The sequence below is a fragment of the Pan troglodytes genome, chromosome 4 (assembly GCF_028858775.2).
Source record: "Pan troglodytes isolate AG18354 chromosome 4, NHGRI_mPanTro3-v2.0_pri, whole genome shotgun sequence".
Classification (NCBI taxonomy): Eukaryota; Metazoa; Chordata; class Mammalia; order Primates; family Hominidae; genus Pan; species Pan troglodytes.
Genome location: NC_072402.2, coordinates 36,248,647 through 36,268,216, shown reverse-complemented (window position 1 = coordinate 36,268,216; position 19,570 = coordinate 36,248,647). Strand labels below are relative to the sequence as shown.

At 42.7% G+C, this 19,570-nt stretch overlaps 1 protein-coding gene across 2 annotated transcripts in view; it reads left to right on the top strand.

Moving 5' to 3' along the window:
* Positions 1-14,786, top strand: part of CMYA5 (cardiomyopathy associated 5) — a 104,140-nt gene extending 89,354 nt beyond the window's left edge. The window contains exons 10-13 of one of the 2 annotated variants that reach the window (XM_001137947.7): positions 3,433-3,566; positions 5,429-5,528; positions 7,900-8,073; positions 13,841-14,786. In XM_001137947.7, the coding sequence (XP_001137947.6) occupies positions 3,433-3,566; positions 5,429-5,528; positions 7,900-8,073; positions 13,841-14,087 (655 nt within the window). In that variant the 3' untranslated portion in view covers positions 14,088-14,786. Of the gene's footprint in view, positions 1-3,432; positions 3,567-5,428; positions 5,529-7,899; positions 8,074-13,840 lie in introns of those variants that run through there. The other variant, XR_010157201.1, reaches the window with a different exon arrangement.
* The last annotated feature ends 4,784 nt before the right edge of the window (positions 14,787-19,570 follow it).

The following is a 19,570-nucleotide window of genomic DNA, read 5'->3' as shown; positions in this document are numbered from 1 at the left end:
TCACTATTCTAAATAAGATTTTTCATTTTATCTCCTATCTAGTTGTTATTTGTGTATAAAGGCTTTTGATTTCTTGTATCAGTTTTATATCTAGCCATCTTACTGAATTCTCTTATTATGTAAGAGTTTTTCAACTGATTTTCTTGGGTTCTCTAGATAAATGGTCCCATCATCTGCAAATGGTAGTAATTTTACCTCCTACCTCCCAGTGTTTTTAACCTCATGTTTCTCTCTGACTTAATGGGAATGCTTTTAATATCCCCCTTAACCATTATGACCCCAATTATTTTTTACTTCGTAAAAATCTTTTTCAGTTCCTACCAAAAATGATTCTGACCCCATTGTGCACCTTAGTCGTGGCAAACTTTCCAGTTGCTCCTTGCCAAAACTCAAGAATAAAAGGGCCCAAGCTAGAGAGGCTGTCCTCACAAGCATCAGCTGCTGGGGACTTCCACTCATTTGCCTCTGAAACAACAGAGAAAGAGACCATCTCTCATTCGCAGAGCAGCCCAAGGCCTTCTGAGGAGACAGTGAGTCTCCTCTAAGTCATTTCTCTCTGCTTTGTAGCAGTGGAGCTACCAAGGGTGAGATGAGCAGGTTGAGAGGCTTCTGAAGCCTGCTGGGCACAATGCTCTGTGATAAGTTTCAGCTCCACTCGAGCTTATCATCCACCAGCAATCGACTTCATGGCTGCTGCTCAGAGGCTCTAGGTGCTGCGCTGCTCACTGCCCTCACGTCTCTGGGACCTCCACACATAAAGCCATCTCTTTCCATTGCACTATGGCACTTGTAGGGAGGATCCCACGCTTAGGGCCCAAAATGAGACCATTTGAGTCAAATTTCTAATTGTCTTTCAAATTTTATTATTGGCTGTAGACTTCCAATCATAGTCACATCAGTCATGTTATTTACTGGTATAAAATCCCTAAGCAACAACTAAGTACCAACAATTGTGGCCTCATTTGCTGTCTGATCACTCCCCTTAGTTTGGGTATTCTGTGAACTTGAATTCTACTGCAAACTATGCAATGCTTGTTATAAGTCATATGGACTTAGTTACAATTATGGCAAATTTTTGTTTCTAAAATTAAAAAAATCATAATCTCTGGAAGAGTGCTACTCTTTAGATCTCAAATTCCAGAATTTTTGAAGTTTTCGTTAGGCTAAAAAGCAGGGACAGCTGACATGAAGACTTTGGTAACATCTGAGTGGAGTCAGAATAAGTAGACAAGAAAACGAACCATTTGTTCTAACCTTTTTTGCTTTGTTCTTGGCGCTTGAGCGTAAGATGGCAACTTGTATACAATAAAACACCACCACATTTCGTATTACTTTTGTTTGCGTGCCTGCTGCTTTTATTCCACAGATTCAATGAGGACATTGTGCACATTTGTCAAATCTGCCTGACCTGTTTCATGCACTGAAAGCAGGACGGATCCCATATTTTGACTTCAGTACCATGTAAACCTTTATTCTTTAAATGAGCAATGAGACAGAGCATGCAGTTGACTATATATGTGGAATTTTCTCCTTGACAGACTTCATCATCTTAAGGGAAAACACTTACCTACAAAACAGTATCCTTGCTATTTAACAACTGTGTTGTTATAAAATGAAGCCAGTGTGTTGTCTTTGTCTCTAAAGCTAAAATTTCGCCACCAATCCTTGTCACTTTTCCCCTTCCCACCCCCGCCTCCTCAACAAGCCCTCAGAATAACAGGCAGAGACAGGGCCTGGGCACATGATAAGTGATCAATACATATTTATTTAGGGAGCAAATGAAGTCTGAAATTCAGTTCAGGCTGACTATGCTTAGTGAGACAATAATTTTGTTACTAATTATAATTAATGTTCATTTAAAACATTTCTTCAGTCATCAATTCCAATAAGATAAGCAATACATCTACCCCAGAATAATATTCTAGATATTAGTCAGAAATTACATTCTCAATCATAGGACATGGTTTTTCCTTAATTAACTGAAGCCTAATTAGTTGTCAGTGGACGTGGGACTCAATGTCATTGATCCAGTCTGAGTGTATCTAAGGACAGTCCTCTCCTGAGGGCCTGGTCAGGTGATCAGTTCTAAAATAACAACCAATATGATTCAAGGAGTTTGCACTGACCTTTTCCAGACATGGGCACTAAACAGCAGTTACACAAGCAGGTCCAGGGTGTCCCCTTACCCCTGCCTTCTGAGGAGCACAACATGAGTTTTGTCCTTTTAGACATGGGGTCAGGGTGGGGTGGTTATTCTGTACAAATGTTTTGCTTTTAAGAAGTTTGAAATTTGTTTGTTTTCTGGGCCAAGAACATTTTTTCGTTTTTCTGGTTCTCCATGTTATTCTCTAAGACAGGTATTAGGAAGTGAAATAAGTCAGCAAAAGTAGAAATAACCTGGAAAAAAATTCATCTGTGGATGAACAGTGACCACTCTTGGATTCTGATGCTTTTGTGGTATATTCATTAATAACAAAAAAAACAAAGACAAACAAAAAACCCTACCCTTCTGAGAATGAACATGAAGGCTATTGTACTATTGTATTCATTGACAATTATATCTCCTGGGAGCAGGACTCTGGCTCTCCAGCACCCAGGTTAGGAACTTTCATTAGCAAGGAATCTAACTTGTAACTCTAAGGACTCTCCAAATGGAAGTTTAAAGAAAGAGCCTTGCTTGCTTTTTTTTTTTTCTTAATTCATGCTCTAGGCTATGATATCAAACAGATTAAAGAGAATAGGAAAGAAGCACAAAACTATTCTAGCTTGTTGGCAGATTCAGAGAGCTCCGTCTTCAAATCCAGCAAGTCCATTTGTATTAAGTGGTGGGGCTGTTAACAGTGTACTTGCCAAGCCCACTGCCAATTAGACACCACTATCAGCATTTTTCTTTTAATTTAAATAGGCAATTTAGGAACAGCAACTTTGAGAATTTTTTTTTTTTTTGCAATTAGAATTCTCTTTTCTTGCCAAGATCGAGTTTGCTTTAAAAGATTTCATCTTCTTTAAAGATCTTTGGTTTCTATTAACTTTGGTGGCTTTAGCATGATGATCATGTACAAAATCATCGTAGATTGGTTTAATATCATCGTAATCCAAAAGTGCCCTCTGGCCAAAAATTGATAAAGAAAATGATATATTCTTGGAGATTCACTAACCACAAGAGTAGTCTGTTTTCTGAATTTTTTAAAGTGTCTGGTTCTGTTGCAAAGAGCATTCTGGAAGGCCCATAATAGAAATTATTTGATAAAGTAATCTTAGTGGACAATGGCCATTTTGTAGGACCTGGCTTGCTAATCCAGTGGTCATAAAAGGGGAAGAAAATAAGTTATTTGTTGCTAATAAAAGATGTTCATTCACTACCAAATTGAAATAGGAATCATTTAGCACGTGGCATTATGTTTAAAATTATTATTTTCCTCTTGTATTTAGATCTTTCTCTGGAATCAAAGGACTCCAGCTGAAAGTTAACCTCCAACCCAATGATAACTACTTTTTCTATGTGAGGGCCATCAATGCATTTGGGACAAGTGAACAGAGTGAAGCTGCTCTCATCTCCACCAGAGGTACTTTCTCCTTTGCACACAGTGAGCTATTTCCAAGCTATTTCTTCCCTTCCACCCCTCAGAGAAGATATCCTAGAGGGCAACTTTATAAACTCCCAACCTACTGTCAGTGGTAGGTTTTTGTCATGAGGACCCAAGGTTGGTCAAAGGTCAAGATATTTCTTTTGTTTTTCTGCTTTACAGGTTCTCAACCTTGGCTACCTATTAGCAATCAGCCAGGGTGCTTAAAAAATACTGTTTCCCTGCCTCCACTCCTGAAGATCCTGATTTAATTGATCTGGAGATGGGCTCAAACATTTATGTTTTTAGAAATCTCTCTAGATGATTTTTTTTCTGAGACAGAGTCTCACTCTGTCGCCTAGGCTAGAGTGAAGTGGCATGATCTTGGCTCACTGCAACCTCTGCCTCCTAGGTTCAAGTGATTCTCATGCCTCAGCCTCTCAAGTAGCTGGAATTACAGGCACGTCCACCATGGCTGGCTAATTTTTGGATTGTTTTAGTAGAGATGGGTTTTTGCCATGTTGGCCAGGCTGGTCTCAAAGTCCTGACCTGAGGTGATCTGCCCGCCTCAGCCTCCCAAAGTGCTGGGATTACAGGTGTGAGCCACCATGCCTGGCCTCTCCAGATGATTTTTATCGGACTCACAATGTGTTATAATTTGTGGATATGGTGTGTGTATGTGTGGTAGGTTGGGGATATTCTTTGAACTCTGTGAACAAGTTACCAGCCTTGTTCTGTTTATTCTTGATGCCTGGCACGTAATTTGTGATAGTTAATGTTTGTTGAACGAATGACCAAAAGAGTAATTCAAGGAAGTGATAAAACTATTCAATGACATTTTTGGGAAAATACCTAGATGATGCCAACAAAAAACGTTTGTCTCTGCAATTTTTGTGAAAGGAAGTGAGGAATGGAAAGAGGACCATTTTATTATCTTATCCTAGACACAGAGCTGGCACAAGGTTGAGTGGGTGCAACAAGCGATTGGCTTACCCAGCAACATCTTGTGCTTTTGCCTCGTTTGTGAGATAGTCAGGGCCAGCCTGATGTTTATGAAGAGAAGATGCGAGGGCTGTCTTCCCAGCAGTGTTCTCCCCACAGTCCCAATATGGTGCCTGTCCTTCCATTGTTAGAGTCTCTCCTTTAGGTTATACTGGTGCATCCCCCATTTATTTTTTCTCAAATGGAGTCTTGCTCTGTTGCCCAGGCTGGAGTGCAATGGCACGATCTCGGCTCACTGCAATCTCTGCCTCTTGGGTTCAAGCTATTCTCCTGCCTCAGCCTCCTGAGTAGCTGGGATTACAGGTGCGCACCACCATGCCTGGCTAATTTTTTGTATTTTTAGTAGAGACGGGGTTTCACCATGTTGGCCAGGCTGGTCTCGAACTCCTGACCTTGTGATCTGCCCACCTTGGCCTCCCAAAGTGCTGGGATTACAGGCGTGAGCCACCTCACCCGGACTGTATCCCCCAATTTTAATATGCACACAGATTTCCTGAGGATCTTGTTAAAATACAGATTTGAAGTCAGGAGGGCTGCGGTGGGGTCCGAGAGTCTGAATTTGTAACTAGTTTCCAGGTGATGTAGATGCTGCTGGTGCAAGGAGCACACTGCACAGCAGATGAGCACTAATAGAGGGTACACCGTGAGGACGTGCCTATGGCACCACGTAGAGGTAACCAGCCACCGGCATCCACGAAGGCCTTATCATGAGTGAAATTTTCAGCTGTGGATCTGAAGACACTTCGTGGGGGATTTTGACGTCAGGGGAAAGAGTCTAGGGTCTGAAATGTGGGGCTTAGCCTAGGGACAGCACTGGTCCTTGTGGCAATGTTTTAATACTATTTTCTCACCTGCAATAGGAACCAGATTTCTCTTGTTGAGAGAAACAGCTCATCCTGCTCTACACATTTCCTCAAGTGGGACAGTGATCAGCTTTGGTGAGAGGAGACGGCTGACGGAGTAAGTAGAAGAAGAAAGCACAAGTGGGCTGATGGCCCAGCAGTAGGATCTTAGGGTGTGTCGCCTCAGGGAGGCCTCCGCTGAGCATATTCATGGTGCAGTGAACATGTCGGGATGTGGTCCCAAATATCAATGTGTGCACATCCACACTGTTCGGCTGTGGTTCCCTACCGAGCGATAGTTCATCACTTGGAGCAAGTGTCAATATTTTTATTGGAAATATAAGCACAGATGGTTTGGTTAAAACATTGGCTATTTTAAGGTATGATCTCTGGTTCAGTGGGGGAAAAAAAGGGACCAGTAATTCTTTTATTATTTTTCTATAGCAAACCAGATATTTTATCAACCCTCTTGAAAAGGCATAGAAGAGGCTGGGCACAGTGGCTCACTCCTGTAATCCCAGCACTTTGGGAGGCCAAGGCAGGCAGATCATTTGAGTTCAGGAGTTTGAGACCAGCCTGGCCAACATGGTGAAACTCCATCTCTACTAAAAATACAAAAATTAGCCAGGTGTGGTGGTGCACGCCTGTAATCTCAGCTACTCGGGAGGCTGAGGCAGGAGAATCACTTGAACCTTGGAGGTGGAGGTTGCAGTGAGCTGAGATTGTGCCATTGCACTCCAGCCTGGGAGTGAGACTCTGTCTCAAAAAAAAAAAAAAAAAAAAAAAAGGCATAGAAGAGAAGGACAGTTTATTGAGTTCCTAGTTTCTGGCCACAGAATCTTGCTTCCGTAGTAGCTCCCGCAAAAGGAAGCATCAAAGAAAAGAAGAGGCAAAGGCGGAGAATAGGGTGGAGGAAACTGCCCTGCAATTTGCCTGCAAGCTCTGGGGGTTATTTTGCAGAACAAAATGGCAAAATGGGAGAAGGTATGTGAAACTCTTGAAAACCGTAACACACGGGAAACACAGGCTGCTGATGGTGCTGCTGTGCCCTGGTGTCGGTGGCCGGCAGGTGCTCCCAGGAAGGCACTGAGCCAGCCAGCAGTGACTTTCACTGTTTCCCTGTCACATTGCTACTTGCCTGTCTGTGGCCAAGCTCAGGTGTTACCTGCTCCTAGTTCTGGCCAAGGCTTCTCTGGACCCTGGCACCCTTTGATCTTACCTGTGTAAAAGAACAGATAACTTGTGGGGTCATTTGTCAGCCACTTACTCATCATCATCTTCAAGCAGCAGCCCTGTCTTGTGCATCTTTGAATCCCTCAAATCTAGCATGGGGCCTGGAACATTGCAGGTGCTAAAAATATACAAATGAGTGAATTCAGGGAAAAAATAGATTGAAGAAATAGATTGAGCTTTTCTGTCTTTTGGATTCCTCAAAACATCAAAAAGAAAATAAATAGACTGGAGGAGGGTAAGAGTTCACAGATAATAACTGATGATAACTGTAATGTGTTTTATAGAATTTTATTTATTATTAACCTGAAAATCAGGTCATAAATATCAGACAGCTGCGCCTTGCTCCAGAGTGAGGGCTTGTCAGTAGCCACCTCTCTGAAATGAGGTTGAGTAAAGACATGAAAAGTGAAATACATTCCCTTGCATTAATCATTTTCTCATCTGTTAAAGGGGAGAGGGAGAGAGTGCTGACTGAATATTAACACTGCTTAAAATAAAAATGCTTCCTTGCTGTCTCAGCCATTTCCAAGCAAAATTGAGCAATTCTTGCAAACAAGGTCACCCATCAGCAGTTGAAAGTGCTTTTGGTTCATTTCACTAAGGTGCTTATAAAAATAGCTAAGGTGAGACAAAAAGAAACCTTCAACCAACCTCTTAAGGGCACCTACTACAGTTCAAAGAGGCCAGAATCTTGCAGACTGTTGACCGCTAATTATACTCAGTTAATTCCACACTTGGCACTGGCCAGCACTAGCTACCTTGTCGTTTAAGAGCTGCACCTCATTTGGTGGCTGTGTCCAGTAAGGTCAGGAGGCATAGAACTCACGGTTAAAGTTTTGGAGATTTCTTTTTTTGCAAGTTTTGGAAGAAAACTATGCAAATTATGTTTCCTACCTGCTTCCCTTGTATTTATGAAGAGAAGTCACCTTAAAGGCAGAGACTGCAGCATTTCTTTTTGTCCTACCATTATTCTAGTTATTTCCTGATTCCCAGCTCTTTTAAGAGTTGCAGTGTACAACATGCATGTTGTATATATGTGACTGGCAATATGTCAAATGCCTGTTGAGAGTTTGGAGAGTTCTGTGGTGATCTGGCTAAGGTTAGGGATACAATGAACAGAGTATCTTTAGTTAAATTCCAGCAGTTTCCAAGGGCAGAATCCTGCCTAAACTGTGTGAGTTTGTGAATGTTTATGCTTATGAGATACAGGCCGGCGATTCCTGCACTGAGCATACTCTGATTGACTTCACCCACAGAATCCCGTCAGTGCTGGGTGAGGAGCTGCCTTCCTGTGGCCAGCATTACTGGGAAACCACAGTCACAGACTGCCCAGCATATCGACTCGGCATCTGCTCCAGCTCGGCTGTGCAGGCAGGTGCCTTAGGACAAGGGGAGACCTCATGGTACATGCACTGCTCTGAGCCACAGAGGTAAGCGAGCCCTTCCCCTCCCCTCTTCATCAAAATATTATGCTTGGGTGTCCAGGCAGGGCTCTCTGAGGGACCTGATAAATAGCACCCACTTCCATGCTCAACTTCTGAGCCAACTAAGAGAGAAAACAAGAGTCAAGTATATGGAGATGAAACTCTGACTCTGATTACTGAGGAAGCTGATTTTAGAGTGTGTTAATCATACCTGAAGAGGGTTTCTTATATTAAACCCTATTATGAGGCAGACTTACCCAACCAGAGCCTGGGCCAGGTCAGCTTCCTTGCTCTGCAGGGCAGAGTTGGTGCCTGGAGAAGCAGAGAAGGATGTATGTCTCCCTGGTAGCTAGTGGGTAAGAGATAGGGAAGAGGGAGGGGCAGCTGGGTTTTGCATCACAGTTTTTCCTTCTGAACTCACCACAGGATGGAGAGAGACCACAAGGGTAATGCTAAAAGGAGTCCCTCCACAGAGAAGGAATCAACAGGAGTGAGGAAGAAGTGGATCTCCAACACCTCCCTCCACATTGGTCGATATCGGGGGTTGGCAAACTATAGCCCATAGGCCACATAGAACCCGCTGCCTGTCTGTGTAAATAAATTTGCAGAAACACAGTCATGCTCTTTTGTTTATGTATTGTATTACACTACAATGGCAGAGGTGACAGATGTCTGTCAAATCCTAGGATATTTACATCTGTCCCTTTACAGAAAAAGTTTGCCAATCTCTGTTCTATATTACCTGTATTGTTTGGTTGGTTGATGTGAAAAAGCCGTTAGCCTGTGTTAGTCTCAGAGCGATCAGGCAGGTATATTATGATCTGAATATGCTCACAGTATGGTTTAATAGAAAGAACACTGGACTAGGAGCCAGGAATCCAGTTTGAGGTCTGGCTCCATCCTCAATTAGCCTCCTGTTGGCTGTTTGCCATAAGTGGGTTAACCCTTTGAGCATATCTTAAATCATCTAGCTCAGCAGGGGACAGTAATGCCTGGCTTGCTACCTTGTGGGGCTGTGAGGATCACATGAAATCAGGTATAGGGAAGAGCTTAGGAACGGTAAAGTATCATACAAATATGAGGCATTATTCAAATGTAATCCTTTAAAAAGAAGCCTTCAATGCTTGCAAGTTCCCAGAAAAGGCCCACAGATTGGGATTTTGCATATCTCTGGCTGCACATTTCTCCCTGCATCCTACTTGACAGTTTGATTCTCTGAGATGGTTCATAAGGACACCATCTCCAAGCACTACTTAAAGTCACGTTTCGTCAAGTCAGAGCAATTATGATTAATTGATATTCAGTGCTGTGCAATGCATAAGGACCCAGCCCCTACCCAGAGTTTGAAATCACTCAAACTCAGTTTACAGTTAGTAGATTCAGAGCTGAAACTACATATTAATTTCATGAAAATGTCTGTACACACTCAAATCTTTAAAAAACCCACACCAAGGGCTAACCTCCAATAACAAATTCCTAGGCTCTAGAAGACAAAATTATGTATTTTGTTGACCAGTTCAACCTACAGCTTTGGCCTTTGGCTCTTTCAGGCTTGGAGTGGGTGCCATAGATTCTGGGAGAAAGAGTGTGTCCCTTTGTGTGGTCTCAGCACTGACAGGTAGGGTCTCAGGGCCCTCATGTCATCCTTCGAGGGCTTCACATGGGGCACCCTGGCCTCTGGGACTCTGAGAACGCTCCTGTGGCAGCCCCTCCTGTCTTCTACTTTTTCTGGTTTAATGATTTTAAATCAACCTACATCACTCTTGATTCTACTCACAGAATCTAGGTTTTCAGATGTCACAATTGGGAAGGAGGCGTGAAGATCATCTCAGGAGAGTCTGCTGGTTTCCTTCCTGTCCATTCCTAAACTTGCCATGCTAGCTCAAGGCTTCCGCACCTCCTCTGCAGTTTCAGCAGCAGCCACCCAGCCTGCACCCTCACTTCTAGTCTCTACCCACTCGCAACTGGGAAATATTTCTAAAACATCATTTTCATCATGTCCCTGCCTTTTCTGCTCAAAAATCTACAAACATCTACAGTGGTTTCAGAACTTGGGTGGGACCACCTGCAGGACACAGTGAAGAGGGGCAGCCAGGAAGAATGTGGCCAGTCTGGGGCAAGGAGTCCTGAGGGGAGTTACCACCAGAGTCCAAAGGGGTCTGGGCTGAGTGTGGGCCAGAGGTGGGACTCAAGGGAGTAAGGGTCCTCAGTCCACCAGGAGGAGGGGAGGCAGTTCCAAGATCGTGCAAGTGTTTAGAGCCAGGCTTCTGGAGGATCATTTTTTGAAGAGACCAGCCAGGTCTCTGTTCAAAGCCAGCCAGGCAGAGAGTCAGGCCCCACGCAGGCAGGCTTGGCTTCAGGCCAGAGTTGAGGTTAGTGGAATGTGTGCTCGGCCAGAAATGGAGACAGAAGCAGGGCCGGTCAGGTTCTGTGTCCTGCAGAACTGGTGGAGACAAGGATTCAGGGAATACCTTTCCCCACTTGGCCTCCCAGGTAGGGATTGGCTCAAGGAATGACCAACGCTGGGCCTGTAGGGACCGGGGACCTTCCAAACAGGGGAGGAGAAATGACACATTTAGGCATTCAGAACCCTCCAGACCAGCATTATGCAATAGGACCTTCTGCAATAATAGAAAAATGGTGCCACACGTGGCTATTAAACACTAGAAGTGTGGCTGGTAGGACTGAAAAACTGAATTTTAAATTTTGTTTAACTTTAATTTTTTTTTTTTTTCATTCGACAAATGTTTATTGAGTACCTGTCCTGTGCCAGGTTATCTTTTAGGCACTAGGGATACACCAGAGTACCAAACAGATCAAGAGTTTCTTTTCTGTGTGTGTGACAGTATATACAGTGGTACAAACATGGCTCCATGCAGCCTTGATCTCCTGGGCTCAAGCAATCCTCCCACATCAACCCCTCTAAGTAGCTAAAGCTATAGGCACGTGGCACCACCCCCAGCTAACTTTTGTATTTTTAGTAGAAACAGATTTTCACCATGTTACCCAGTCTGTCTCTAACTCCTGACCTCAAGGTATCTGCCTGCCTTGGCCTCCCAAAGTGCTGGGATTACAGGCCTGAGCCACCACACTCAGCCCAGACCAAGAGTTTTACCTTCATGAAGCTAATAGTCTACTGATAAAGATAAGAAGAGCATGTTTTAATATATAATAAATGATGTCATTATTTTATATCGTTTATTCAACAATTAGTATTATGCATTCATTCTTACATTTAAATAAACATGTCAATGTTACTTATGGATCAATAAAATTTAAAAACTAGGATATTTTATTTTAATTTAATATGTAGCCATTTTCTCAGCTATGCAATGTTGATAAAATATATATGAAAAGTGTGATATGTCTCATGTTTATTCAAATGTAAGAATACATAGATTCATATAAGCTGCACAAAACATAAAAAATGCAGGTATTTTCCAATCTAGAAATAGTTAATTTGCTAACAACCTGTACATACTAATGATCACTACAGCTCCCATTTTCTCCAACCTTAATGCCTCCTTATTCCCAACTCTTTGGTTTGCACTTGCCCTTTGGTTCTTCTCTGCTGTCGGACTGTTCACCAACCATCCATTTATTCATTGCACAAATATGTACTAGGAACCACTGGAGTGAGACCCTCTAGAACTCCTTCACCCTTGTCTCTCAGGACTAGGGCCTCTTGGAAGTTGAAAGAGACCCAAGACTCTTCTACTAATTGGGAACTCTCAAAATACTATTATAAAAAATAAAGAAATGCCAGTTAACAGGGTTATTAAAATTTACTCTAAGGACTTACATTTCACATAGTAATTCTTTTAACAGACACAATTGCAATGACAAAGGCAATGACTTTATATATGCCCATATCTGAAAGAAATGTCAAAAATTCAAATTTATAAAGCCCTCTGTGAAATATGAGGCCCTATTCAAATGGCCCTCCTGGTCTTGTCTGTCACCCTTTCCTTCTTGGCTGCTGGCACCTTCCTATCTCATCGTCAAGGAGAAGCCACCACACTATCTCCACATCTGAGTATCTCTATCCCATTCTCCACCATTAACTTTAATTTTAATGGAAGTGGCCACACATGTCTAGTGGCTACTATATTAGACAGGGCAAGTCTAGAGCCTGGCCCCTGACTTACTTATCCACATAACATCCTAAAAGTCACCCCCATGTCCTGTCCAAACCCAACAGGCCAATGGTGATGTTCTCTGCCACATACGGACTTCTTCAGCCACCTTACCATCACTGCTGCTGCCCTTACTGTGTGGATTTTTCTCCTTCTTTTTCACCTATTCAAGTCCTGCCTGTCCTTTCTGGCTGAGTGTGAGCCCTGTGCTCCCAAAGCCTTCTGTAAGAGCCCAGCTCACACTGCCAGTCCCCATCATTGCTACCTGAAATGTTTAGTCTGTCTTGCAGGTTCCAGAACATCATAGTATTCTGGCATCTCTCTCATTAGCAAGGCATTGAAAAGGTCCTTTATCAACTCAAAAGTGTCACTTATCTCCCCACCACCGTGAACCTCTGCCCTTCCACGTGAGCTTCTTTCTGCAATGAAGTTGACAACTTGCCATCCCCTAAATACTTGCACTTGAGCTTCCGAGGCTTAAGACAGTTGTTGCAAGTCTTGAAGATCCTCAGCCCTCCCTGCCAGACCCGTCGCTTACCCAGATTCTTAGGTCCAAACTGCCCTGGTGTTGCTGTGCTCCCACCCCTCCAGCCTACACATCCATAGACCTTTCCCTCATCTCTCTTCTTCCATCTCTCATTCCACTCCTTCCCCTACTTTCAGGGCCCCATTCTCAGTTTCTAAGACTACTAGGAGAAAACCCCAAACTTGTGTTACTTTTTTACATAGAGCAATTTAGCTTTTCTGGTCAGCAGTTTGTCCTTTCCAGCCTGGCCTTGAACCTTTCCCTTCACAACCAAAACAGCTTCATTAAATGTGTCTCGTAAACACTTGAAGATCTACACCCTGAGAGGCATTCCCAGCCGTGGTCCGAGTTTCAGATGTGGGCAGTTTTTCCTTCCTGCTCCATACAGTATGGGATCCCAGAGGGCAAGGACAGCACTTCATGTCCTTCACATGCCCCAGAGTGCCTAGTAAAGTGCTGGATACATGGATATGCACAAGGAATAGTTGTTGAGTTGAATTTGTCTGAATTAAAGAGAGGAATCAAAGGCAATCCCGCTGGTGGCAAGGCTGCAGAAAACCTTGAGAAAATGAAAAGGAGAGTTGGTTTGGGGAAGGGGGAGTGGAAACAAAGGATGAAGTTGGCAAAATAATGAAATATTCCTTAAACTTCATAAAGGCCTTTATGTAAGTTACCTATAAAATTTTAAAACTGTAAAATTAATACATTGTATGGAAGGCAAGCTTACGGTACTTTTAAAAATACATGGCAGCCTCAAAGGAGTTTTATTCAAAAGAATGACACGCCATGAATGCGGTAGTTAAAACATGTGGGCAGCTGGGAGAGAATTAGAATGTGGAGAAAAATCATAAGGGAGGCATATGTTGGCTATTCTGGGACTGCCTCCTAATGTAGGAGGAGCAAAATTATTAAACATGCTCATCTGTTGGGATAAGCTCTGCATTTTAGCATCTAGAAGAAATCTAGTGAAAGTATTTGGGACAGCATTATTGCAACTCCTTATTGTGAAGTGGAGTTAATAACTGAAGAATTGGTTATTCCCAAGTGACTTTCCTTTTTAAATTCCTTGAGATTTCCAGAGTTTTATGTTTCCCATTCGCTTTCATTTCAGATACACATTTTTCTACAGTGGTATTGTGAGTGATGTTCACGTGACTGAGCGTCCAGCCAGAGTGGGCATCCTGCTGGACTACAACAACCAGAGACTTATCTTCATCAACGCAGAGAGCGAGCAGTTGCTCTTCATCGTCAGGCACAGGTTTAATGAGGGTGTCCACCCTGCCTTTGCCCTGGAGAAACCTGGAAAATGTACTTTGCACCTGGGGATAGAGCCCCCGGATTCTGTAAGGCACAAGTGATCCTTGGCTTTCAGAATTTGCAAGAGCAGCGATTTAAATTTTGGGGGGGTCTGCTGTTCATTCCTTTGGGTGCTATACATTATTCAAAAAGTCTCCCACACATTTGCACTAATGATGGCTGCATGCGTAGCAATCAGCACGTGAGCAAAATCAACAAGAAAACCTTGACTTTACAGAGCAGTGTGTGAGTAAACAGAATGAAAACAACAACCTCCACTCTTTAGTTTATATAAGTTTGAGTTCTTTCCTAAATTAAAAGATCTACACTTGAGTTGGGAACCAAAAGAGAAAAATGGACTTCCATCTGTTTTACTGGTAAAGGAAATCCTCTGATGGACAGGTCAGAGTGAAGGAAGGTTGTGCTGGTAAGACATCTCTGACGAAGAGCCATGGATGCTTTCCACAAAATGTCACCTCGCTGCACTAAAGGATGATGAATCCTAATCATTAAAGGAATTGTTTCAGCTGATTTAAATTTATAATGAACTCTTTTGTAATAATGTATACTGTAGAACATGAGTCTCTCCTCCCTAAAATTTTAAATGTAGAAAAGTGCTATATATTAGAAATTTCCATTTTGTTAAATAAATGGTTAGAGCCTATAAAGCCAGTCGTGTTATGTGAACTTACTCCATGTAACTTACTGGCCTGGCATCTCTGGAGCAGGACAAACTGCAGAGTAAAACTCATTACACTTCAGTGCAGTGCACTACTATTGATTTTCCTGTGAGAATTTTACACACACACACACACACACACACTTTAAAATCTAATCACTCTCAGACCATAGTTATAGTCAATTAACAGAAGCTGGGAATCTATTTTTACTAAAATTAAGTGGTCATTTTAAGATATTATGTTGAATCCCTCAAAATCTTTCTAAAATATGTGTGCAAAGTGGATAAATCTAGAATGTATGTCAAGATGATTGTGCTTGTCTTCTATAATGTAAATGTGTTGATCATACTTGTAGTTTTTAAAAAATACTTCAAAACTTGAATTCAGATGTTGTCTTTTTTCTTTTTTATTGAGGTGGAGCCTCACGCTGTCACCCAGGCTGGAGTACAGTGGCATGATTTCGCCTCACTGCAACCTCCGCCTCCCAGGTTCAAGCGATTCTCGTGCCTCAGCCTCCTGAGTAGCTGGGACTACAGGCATGCACCACTACAACTGGCCAATTTTTATATTTTCTTTTTCAGTAGAGACGGGGTTTTGCCATGTTGGCCAGGATGGTCTTGAACTCCTAACCTCAGTTGATCTGCCCGTCTCGGCCTCCCAAAGTGCTGGGATTACAGGTGTGAGCCACTGTGTCCCGCCCAGATATTTTCTTGAATTGAGAAATAATATCCTCCTTTCTGAATATATTCTAAAATCTCTTGTTTAATAGCTAGAAAATCTGAACTGGATCTGTAACTGCCTTACTAGAGCCCTTGGAGGCCATTACCGCCCTGATTGCAGTTCCAGCAGTTGCTGGCAAGATGGAGTCTTGGTGAAACTGGAGAAGTAACTTGCTGCTTTGTGGAGAATGTTAGTTTCACTTTCTCAATCCTTGAAAATGTTATCCTCAGGTTCTGACTGCTCAGCCAGCCATGCTCATTATTACTGGTTGTTGTTGTTGTTGTTGTTTTGGTGTGAATGTGTAACCAAGTGAATTTTAGAATTTGTCTCAGTTTGGCTTTCTCCAAAAGTAGACCAACTGCAAGGCTCAGTGCCTGTTGTTTACCTAGGAGGTGATTCCAGGAAGAACATTTGAGGAAGTGGGTAAAGTCATTAAAGGACATGTGTTATGAGTGGGTTATTACCACTGTGGGCAGCTGGGCTCTCCTGTGCCAGAGGACCCTCTGGAAACCACACAGAACATGCCAGAAGCTGACACTCAACTCCTGTCCAACCCCTATTGTTGAAGGTGGCCTGGAGTCATTCCCATCCCCCAACTTTCCAAGCTGCATTTCCTGGTCCTGAGAAAGCCCTCATCAAGAGTAAATGAGAAACACAGACACCTGAGAAGGTATGTCGAAAACTGTCTAATGCAACTGCGCATGCACCCTCGCTAGCCGGGGGTGAAGGGGACCAAGTGCCAGCAGCATCTGCCATCAGGTTGGAAGCAGCTCTGGAATAAAGGAGAAAACCACCATAATGGAAAGAACCGGGTTTGAATCTTGATTGAACCCCTAATAGATAATCGCTTTGGGCAATTCAGATCCTATAGTTATGTCTTTTCTCAGGATAATTATAAACACCAGGTTAAATGAGCATGTGGAATGGCACAGCATTTTGTAGTTTATATGATATGACAAAGGACTCCAGAAATCCTCTAAGTCCAGCCCTCCACTCCCCAGTGAGTGACCCTCCTGTCTCTGACTCTGTGGCAAGGGGACGGTGGAAGGTAGGGCTCTGGGGTCAGGAGATCCACGTGTCAACAGCCTCTGTCTGCCGAGTGATAGGAGATTTCTTGGTTGGTCCTTGGGCATTATTCTAGTACAGACAAGTAGAACTAAATCCATACAATTTCCACATTCTATTAGAGAATTGTCAAGCAATGTTTTTCTTCCTTGGCCCTTCTCTGATTTTCATTTCCCTTCCTTCTTTCCTTCCTCTTCATATAACACAGAGCCTCAGAGGGAGGGAAGGAAGTCAGCAAATTTTGGTCAAAATTGCTCCCCTGGAAATCTGTCAATGATGTTTATTAATTTAATAACAGGTACAGCACATGAATTCTTTCTTTTAGTCCTCATCAAAACCTTGCAGAATAAAAATTGTTGCCATTTTATAGCTGAGGAAACTAGTCTCAGAGTAGTTAAGTAATTTACCTTGTTCACAGTCACAGCTGGCAGGTGGCAGAGTGCAGATTTAGATACAGCTCAAATTCTGACCTAAGATTAGAATGATTATATTTTGCTTCATTCCTTACATAGATCATTTCCCCACATATATGTGGTGTGTGAGAATTATGTGTGTGCACACACTTGCATGCATATATACACTTTCTCTTCCCCCCCGGAACTGACTTCCTTCCTAAGCTTCTGTTTTGTTGTTGGTGCTGTCATAACTCTTGGAAGACATGGGGTTACTTTGATTTTTATTTCAATAGCAATGTGACCTTAATTCATGTATGCCCAGCACTATTTTCACATGGTTGTTTGAGAGTTCAAAAGAGTCTATAACATTGTTTGTGGAGAAAATACTTTGTCATACATGAAACACAATTCTGCTTCTAGAAGATATGGGGTCAAAATAAAGGAGTTTGTTGGGGGGGCGGAAATGAGGATTAACACTGGGGTCATTTCTGTTTGCATACACACCTGGCAACATTAGATGTACATATTCTTTGTTAAAGTCGGAAATATTTTTCTACTGGAGCAAACCAGAACATGTTCCTGTTGTTTTTCTGGAGGTACTTCCTCAAAGTCCAACAGAATTAAAGTATTGTACTTCATCACACACACTAAGATGTGTGCTTAAAGTCCAAACACAACACTCTCCCATCAGAAGCATCCTTAAGGCCTCTGAGGGCTGTATCTGAAGTCCCTTCTCATCCTCACTGTGCTCATTACCCATTAATCATCGCAAGTGTTGAGTTGCTGAAAGAACCCACACAGTTTACATAGGACTCAAAACAGTTTACATTGGTGGAACACCTTTATTACAGGCAGAGGAAACAGTACAGCCACACAGAAGAAGGATAGGCATGGAAAGGGGTCCTGAGATCTCAGGCGCAGGCCTCTTTGGCCTCCCACTACTGGGCTGCACAGTGTGCACATTGTCTCCAGGCCTCTAACTACCAGCAGTGTATGTGTGTTGCAGCTTGATGCCAGGAAGCTCAACTTTTGTCTGTGGTGGTGATGGTCTCTCATAGAAGGTGAGCTGGTCACAGACACTTTCTAGCTATGTGATAGGCGTAACCTTTGAAAATCACCTTCCTCACTCCTGCAGGCTCTACCAAAACCAGGTGCAACATCAATCCAATGATTTTTACTAAACAGTGCTAACAGGCAGATATATCCTGCTCTGAAACAACTGATGGATCCATAATATAGAATGTCACTTATTGCCAATTAATAGATTCCATGGGCTGGGCACAGTGGCTCACACCTATAATCCTTGCACTTTGGGAGGCTGAGGCAGGCTGATTGCTTGAGCCCAGGAGTTTGAGACCAGCCTGGGCAATGGGGTGAACCCTGTCTCTACTAAAAATACAAAAAAATTAGCCAGGTGTAGTAGCACTCACCTGTAGTCCCATGTTCGTGCCACTGGAATCCAGCCTGGGTATCAGAATGAGACCCTGTTTCAAAAAAAAAAAAAAAAAAAAAAAAAGGATTCTGTGTCATTGTCCAAGCCTCAGTGGCTCTCTAGGCATGCAAATTGCCAATTAACATCAGGTGAAATTAACTCACGCTAAGTACTTCTTGGCTTGAATTCCTGAGCCCAGCTGCTAAGGGGTGGTTCAAGAATACTACTAGGAAGAGCTGAATGCCTCTGCTGCCAATAGCCATCCTCTTTAGGTCCCTGATTTGGTGACTTCTAGGGCTAGGGTGTGAGTCCAGGCACATCCCTGAACTGAGTGAAGTTGGAGTTGATTTCCACCCGTCACAGTGCTCGTGAGGGAACATATATCTTGGGCTGTTTTTAGAGCAGGAGATAATGCATCTCATTTTCCTTTACTACCCTTGAAGTGTGCCTCTCTTTCATGTGCCCCTGTTTTTGTCCTAAGTGAACTGTCTTTCTATGCTGAACTTGTTTTTACTATTAATATCAGTAATTTCAGATCCCCAAGTAACATATGAGCTTTATAATAGTTTGAGAATAGTTAAGAGAATGAGGACTATTTGGCTTGGAACAAAAACACCTTAGGGAAGGATATAAGAGGTCTTCAAAGATTTGAAGAGCCGTTACATGGAAGGAATTAAGCTTAGTTTGATTTTTCTACTAAGAGCAGTGGGTAGACGTCCCACCAATGGGTAGAAGTTGAGGAATTCAGTTGAAGAGAAGGAAGAACACCCATCAGTGACAGCTGGCTAAGGGGCATGTTGCTTAGTGGGTTATGAGCACTCAGGCAGAATGATCAACTGTCTGGAATATCAGAGTGGATTCCTGCTTTAGGTTCTAGATAGATGGTGTTTAAACTGTGTTTCTGGAGTACTGGAATTCCATGGAGGTGCCTGAAGGTCAATGTGGGATCCAACAGGAAGGCCAAGTGGGCATACATTCAAACCCCTATCTCATTTCATCACACTAGCTCAATTTTTATCTATATTACACATTGGATTCCATATTATAATTTATCTGATAAAACGCCTTCCATGGTTAAATAATGTTTGAAAACTAGAAAACCTCTAAGATTCAAGTCTGAATATGTGACCTAGGGTGACCCCAAAGCCTACAAGTCCTCCATTCTTTCAGGGTCCCTTTTCTTTTACTATTTAAATACTGATGTGATGTTGACTGCAAGACATTCTGTTTCCTATCCCAAATTTCCAAGAATT